The sequence below is a fragment of the Mauremys reevesii genome, linkage group 10 (genome assembly GCF_016161935.1).
Source record: "Mauremys reevesii isolate NIE-2019 linkage group 10, ASM1616193v1, whole genome shotgun sequence".
NCBI lineage: Eukaryota > Metazoa > Chordata > Testudines > Geoemydidae > Mauremys > Mauremys reevesii.
This window is the reverse complement of record NC_052632.1, coordinates 55,146,473-55,153,666: the sequence shown is the minus strand read 5'-3', so window position 1 is coordinate 55,153,666 and position 7,194 is coordinate 55,146,473. Positions and strand designations below refer to the sequence as shown.

The 7,194-nt window shown below is 49.1% G+C and overlaps 1 protein-coding gene across 1 annotated transcript in view; it reads left to right on the top strand.

Annotated features, from left to right (window-relative positions):
• GSG1L (GSG1 like) overlaps nucleotides 1–6,913 on the top strand; it is a 133,660-nt gene extending 126,747 nt beyond the window's left edge. Inside the window, exons 6-7 of the mRNA XM_039492046.1 lie at nucleotides 531–1,127; nucleotides 6,104–6,913. Of these exons, the coding sequence (XP_039347980.1) occupies nucleotides 531–1,127; nucleotides 6,104–6,533 (1,027 nt within the window). The 3' untranslated portion in view covers nucleotides 6,534–6,913. The remainder of the gene's footprint in view (nucleotides 1–530; nucleotides 1,128–6,103) is intronic.
• Nucleotides 6,914–7,194: the final 281 nt, after the last annotated feature.

Below are 7,194 nucleotides of genomic sequence, written 5' to 3'. Positions count from 1 at the left end.
AGCCAATCTAACTCTGACACCAGCTGGGATAGCGGCTTGTGGAGCTGCTTGTGGCCAGAATTCCCGCAATAGCGTTATGCCAGGACTCACCTGTTACGGTACCCCACTGAGTCCATTGTTTGCAATGAGAAGGGAGGTTCTGCCTTTTGCAGGAGTGACTTCTTCAGGCATGGGGGAGGACTGCATTTCAGCCATTCACCTGTCCATTCAGCTGCTCGTCCATATACCCTCGCCTTAGCATTAGTCAGTGTTTATTTGGCTTCTGCCTGGCTTCTGGATTCCACAACAAAGGTCTCTGTATATCACGTCATTGAGAAGACAGGAAATGTTGATATGCTGGGTATGTTTCTCACAGTGGCTGCTTTTTTGTAAAACTGCTTCCTCAGAGACCAATTTGGGGGAATATGGCACAAAAGAGATAGGTGAATCATGGGTGTAATACTCAAGGGCGATGGGTCTCGTACTGACATATCAGCTCTTAGCACAGGCCTGGAAAGGGGAGTGAATATTTGTTTGCTTGTCTTTTTCAGGGCAGCGCAACACCCAGCTCTGAACGTTACTAAAGTGAGAAGGACCAGGAGTGGCCACAATGCTCAGAAAACATCCCCATGTTCTACATCAAGCTCCTCCAGCGCTACATCAACCAATGCCTCGCTTTCATCAGAGCCTGTCAGCCAGACCTCCATGGGGCAGAACCCAACCATGCCGGAAGCTGGTCACGTCACTCGATTGGCCCCAAGAATAGCATCAGGACCTAGAACATTGGAGCAAATGAATCCAAAACTAGCGGCATCAGGTTCCAGCCCAACCAATCCAAGGCCAAATACATCATCTCATTCCGCCAGCCTCAGGCCTAATCTAACATCCAGCTCAGCCAATCCACAGCAAGACCCAGAATCCCAGGCAGGACTCAATCTAACCTCCTCATATTCCTGTTGTCCTCACACAGCACAAACTCTACAAGCCTCACCATCAGACCACACAGTGATTCCAAGCAGGAAAAGCACAAGGCCTAAAGTGACAGCAAACCCCAGTGATAGCTCACAATCTGCTGGCTACTCCAATTCTGGGTCCACACCTACAGGAAGGAATCTTGAACCGACTCATGAAGATCCCCTTTGCAAAAGGTATGCGTCCGGGTAACGTGTTTAGTTCAGACAGGCACTAGGGGTCCCATCATGGAGGTCACTAATTCATTTGTTTATTCTTTTTTTTTAAATAACTGAGGAAGCAGTTAGCACACAGAGTTATACCAGTGAATGATGTAAATATGGCGTACCAGAGATATTCATGGTCCCTTGTTACACTGATAGTTGGGAGTCAAGCTGGTATTTGGTTCAATAAATCGGTTTGTAATCAAGCAGCAGACAGACCCACAGGTGAGCTATTTTCTATACTGTGCTTGGGATGGCCTCATTACACATGGCTCCTGAGTGCAGCGCTGGGAAGTTGCACTCAATGTGGGTTGGTATTTTCATCTGGGGACAAGGCTGCACATCTGTTGGGCTTCCTCCTCCTAGGTGCTGTCAGGAGCAGCGCCAGGGTTTCTGGTGCCCTAGGCAGAATTCGGGGGGGTGGCATTTTGTGTGCTCCCCATGGGGCATGCGGGAGCTTCTGGTTCCACTCCCATCGTGCCACTGAAGAAGGACCCTCCGCTGAAATGCCACAGGCAACAGCGGCAGTCATTGAGCTGCTCAATTGCCTGCTGCTGTTTTCCGCGGCACGTCGGCAGAAGGTCCTTCTTCGGCGGCGCAATGGGAGCGGAACCGGAAGCTCCCATGCACCCCGTGGGGAGCGCACAAAATGCTGCCCTCCGAATCCTGGTGCCCATGGCGACTGCCTAGGGTTGCCTAATGGAAGCGCCGGTCCTGGGTGCTGTGAGCAGTTTGTGAATTTAAACAGTTGCTTATACTGTATTTAAACTGCAAACACTGCAGCGCTCCATTCATTGAAAAGCCCACACTTTACGAGTCAGGGATGTTACAGTTTCAGGGTGACTGCACCCTGGTCCACTCCAGGAGTGCCCAGTCAGGTCTCAGGCCTCCAGCCAGCTCCTGTGTCTGAGCAGGGACCCATGGCTCACTCCCTTCTGACTGAGGGTTTGAAAGTTGATCAGCTCCCTGCCATACACTGAGATATCCCCAGCCAGCCAGGCTGCCTAATGGCCAGCACCTGTACTGTGCTTCTCTCCAAGAGCTATGGCCTGCATGTGCCAGCGGGTACAAGTGACCACATGACTCTATCAAAGGAAGCACATTTATTATACACACAAGCATCACAGAGAAAACATGCCAAAAACAATACAAGGATTTTAATGCTCACTACACATACGAGGAATAATCCACTATCCACATGGGCAGTCCGGTTTGCCAAGGTCTTTCCAGTCCTTCCACAACGCTTGGGACCACTTTGGGACCAAGGGGCCTGTCCATTTTCTGAAGCAAGAGGAAGATTGTGAGCTTTTTATACCAAAAGCTTTGATATATGTAGTCTCTGGAAAACACAGTTTGACCCAGTGCATGCAAGCCACCCCTGGGGGTGGTACCTTTGGAGTTTACTCACCTTGGTCACCCCCCACCCCCACTGTTTTAAATTCCTGGAGGAACTATGGTAACCCTCCCCCATGCAGTAGAACACAATCCTATATAAAGTATCACAAATGTAATACAATGGTCCCCAAAGATACTGCATAGGGCTGCCATATCGGTCACATCCCCCAAATAAAGAAGTTAGTGTAATGAGGGCACACAACTGGCATCCTAAGGGAGTGCGTGACTGCCAATACCTTTTATCTTTTCAAATTTCAACAATTCAGATCGTAAATAGTCTTCCCCACAGCCCAGTTCCTTGTCTGTGTCCCACCTCCTCAGAGATTGGGGCCTGGGGATCGCTGTGGCCTAACCTCAGCTTCTCTGGGGGGAGGAGGGAGAGTATTAACACCACCACCCCACCCCCCACTGTGTTGGCCTTTGGTTCCCTACACACTGAGACAAGGTGAGCAGCAGTTCTTCCCCCCACTCCACCCTGCTCAGGGTCCTTTACATTTTCACAGCCCATCAGGCAGCCATAACCTGGAGGAAGAAGTTGCCCCATATTCCTGGCTGTAGTTACTTCTGTCATCTCGCAAGCCCTTTATCTGGTCATTTCCCACCCTTGAGTAGGTGTCATAGATTTGGCAGTGCTCTGCAATGGCTTCAGCTGGAGACACGGCCATCACTGTGCTCAACATTGCCTCAGGTTCCCTCAGGGCAGAGAGTTATTTCCCTGGTCTGGGCCTCAGGACTCAGAGAATTTGCCTTTGGACTCATCACTGCCATGGAACAGGTGGTTGTTTCTCTCTCATACACACGACCCCAGGTATCTGGTTACATACGCGGGGCAGTGATTGCTCTTGATTTCTCAGCAAAGGACATATAGTGAGCAGCAGCCATAACTCAGTCATGCTGCATTTTCTGCATGTTTTGTGGTGTAACATAGGCCCTGATCCTGCAGACACAGGAGAAACTTTATTCACATAGCTAAAGTTTGCAGGATCACGCTGCTTAAAGGAAACTGTAGCAAATTTAACTCCTGATCCAAACCCCAGTGAAGTCAATAGGAGGAGTTCTAGCACATTGTCATGGCAAAAATCATTCCCTATGCCATGCTAACCGCAGCACAGCAACTCTCCTAACCAGTGGTGTTACCAAGGTCCAGATTTGCCAAAGAGCCAGGACCAGATTTTCAGGTTCTCAGCACCTGCAACTGGAGGCAGGTTATCAAGTGCTTAGCTCCCCTCAGATCCCAGCATGATACTAATGGCCAGATTCTCAAGAACTCATCACCCAAGATGCATGCAACATGCTGAGTGCTTCTGAAAATGTGGTTCTTCGCGGCAAAGCAGCAACTTTACCCAGAAAAGCAGAAGGCTAATACACTGCCTATTTGCTTGTGCACCATAGCTAAGGTAACATTGCTACTGGAATTTTAATCTGACTGCAATTTTTAAGTGTGCAATGGTCACATTTCATTAATGCAGTTTTTTGACAGTTAATTTCCAAGGAATTTTTGTGAAAGATAAAAAGTTGGTGATTATTAATATCCACATTTTAGTGTCTATGGGTTTATTTTTAAATGTATTTTAACTCCTCCCATGCCCATTCTATGCTCCAGCCAGCTCACATTATTTGAAACACACACACAAAACCAAGTTTTCAGTACAAATCATTCAGGTATGCAGCTATCCAGCCATGAAGTAGAAGCTCCTGACCAGCGTCCCTACAGATTTTCCAAAAGGCTTTGTAGATCATACCTCGGGGTGAGGTGATCAGGGCTGGGAAAAGTCTAGTTCCCAGCTCTGCGGCTTCCCTAGTGTGACTGCATAGTCTCCTGTCAGTCCCTTTATATTGGTTTGGCTGCATCCGCGCTGGGAAAAAATAGAACTGTAGGGCCAATTCCTGACCCAGCATTCAGACGACAAGGAGCCTGGCCCTAGGTGGCCCAGTTGGGTTCTGTGCCCACAGGTTCTAGCTAGATCCTTTAGCAGAAGGCCTCTTTAGCTGCACCACAGCCACCCAGCCTGCTGGAGGCAGACTATGGCTCCAAACATGGTCAGTAGCGTTGTGATGGGAGAGTGACTTCAGTGAGTGGTGGGGTTATCCCAATCTGAGTGGCAGCTGAGAGACTTCCCACCACCTACCACGCCAGCCTGACCATCCTCCAAATTGGTCAGGCCAGCACAGAGGCCCCTATTCAAGAACAAATGGCTGATACGTCCTTTGGGAGCTGGCCTTTAATTTGTTTAAATGCTAAAAACACAGAATTTGCAGGATGCAGCCAAATAGTGGAGGCTTTAAAATCACAGCACCGGCCCCTTTCTTTGCACCCCAGGCTTCCAGATTTTCTCCTGCTGCATTCAGGAAATACTTGATGCTTTTCCTCCAAGTCGTGCCAGCCTGAGCCCCCGTCTCAGCATGTGCAATGCTGTCACAAAGAGGGAAGGACCCCACTGAGCACTATCAGAAATTTAGCTCAGTGAGTTTGCCCAGAAGTGATTTGACAGTAACCTTGGTACTTTCTCCCCAAACCCAGCAAAGCAGAAGCTCCTTATTAAGGACAATGTCTGGGCCAGGCTATAAAACTCCACCCTTTGGAAATTTTTACAGTAGGAAAATGTATTTCTTCCCCCACAACTACAGTGATCAAGGAGGGCAGAACTGCCCTGGCCATGCCTCCTCCCATCTTTGATTCCCACCTCCCCCATGAGCCCTCTGTGCCAGGACTATTTGCCACTTGTGTCTTTGTGCTCATGTGTCAGGCACTGTGTTGGCCCACATACCAAGGATGGAACCAGGGACCTGATCAGTGGGCTATCTTTGCCCTCCAGTTCGAGGTAGCTGGTACAAAAGGCCCAGAGGGCAACAATGAATCTGGCCTATAGTGTGTACTTCCATTGCCTGACCGTGCAGTTGACCTGCTGTAATGGCCCACTTCTGGCTACATCCCTGGTCCTTCTGTGTGCTACCCTAGCCACAGTGTGGATTGCTCATAGCTTCATGCAACTCCTCAATTAGGAACCACAGCGTGCATGGCGTCAGGCCCTAGCCACAGCCCCAACATGCAGCTATGCCCATGTAGGAAACCCCCCATGACTGTATTCCCAGCCCCAATATGCATTGTTCCCCCCTACACCCTGTGTGCACTGCCACAGCCCAGACGTGAGCAATCCTCCAAAGTACTGCTAGTGCTGTTGCTGTCATATAGTGCTGGATGCCCTGCCTTCCTGTTGGCATGTCCCCTTACGTCAGCCCCTACTCCACTCGCAAACACACCCTCTCAAGTTCTTTCTACCCCAGCCCCACTTACGTGGTGACCCCCAGATCTTGCTGGATAGCTCCCACAGGACATACCTTTCGGAGGATCGGAGCGAGTCTCACTAGGATGGTGCCCAAGCCGCACTAATGACAAAATTCAAGCATTGAATGGCCCCAGACAGAGGGTATTTAGGGCTGGCCCCTGTGCAGAGTCTCAAACCCTGTACTGATAATCCCACCCAGCAGCTAATTTTGAACTAACACTGATTGTCCTTTGACTCCCACCTTGTATCTATTAACATCTCGTTCAGCAGGAGATTTGTAACCCTGAAGGAATTCCAAGCCATGGAGAGAGAACTGGATGACGTAAAAGAAGAACTGAAATGCCTGAAGTGGAAGGTGAGACATATTGGTGAGACTGTGCCGCCTCGCGCAGAAGACAGCAAGCGTTACAATGGCTATACCCTGACTGAGCTTAAGGCAATGGTGCAGTTTGAAAATGACCCTTACAAAGCGGCACACAAAATCCTAACTGCTCTCTTCAGTGATGTGTACCTGCTGCAGCACTCTGTCACTGAACAGGCCTGCAATTCGAACTCAGCCCCCATGCCCAAGATAGACCCGGAGCTGTACATGGTGTACTGTAACATTCTGAAAAGCCTATTCCCTGGAATCAGCAGCCAAACCTTGAGAGAAAAGACACAGCATGTGCAGAAAAGAATCCAGAAAGAAGTCCAATAAAACCAAGCAAATCCAGCATCTACAGAGGCCCAGGAACCCTGCATTCTGTACAGATTTCAGAGCATTGAATTGTGACATTGTATGTTACCTCTCTCTGCAAATGCTTGGTGAGCTCTGAGTCTGTCACGTTACCTTTTCCTGAGGAGACAGGCCGGGAAGACTTTCTGTGAAGCTTCACATTTGAAAGAAAATGCCCCCTTAGAACTTCTTTTGACATATTGATGTTCCCTTGGTTCCAGCAGCAGCAAATGCTGCCAAAATAAGCCAAAGAAGGCACTGTGTGTGAGGGAAAGGGCCTTCTCTCATGGCTCCATGGAACACGGCTCTCATCTGGATCCCAGCACCCAGCTAGTTTCTATTTTCTATAGTGCATCATTCATTAAATTGCATCAATTGTTAGAAAACAGTGCCTCTTTTGTGTCTCAAAATACATCAAACACCAAGTCAACCAGCCACTGTAGTCTAAAATTGTACTCTTGCCATGCGTTGGGCCAGGGGTACCTCAGTGACCACGGTAGCTGTCAGCCCCATAAAAAGATCCCAGTGGATTCGGTGAAAGGTGTATAGGTCGGCAAGGAACTGACCATGGCCTGTGTGTTTCCCAATTTCGGATGTAATGATCAGCTGTTTGACAGGGCAGTCGATCACCACAGTTAACAAC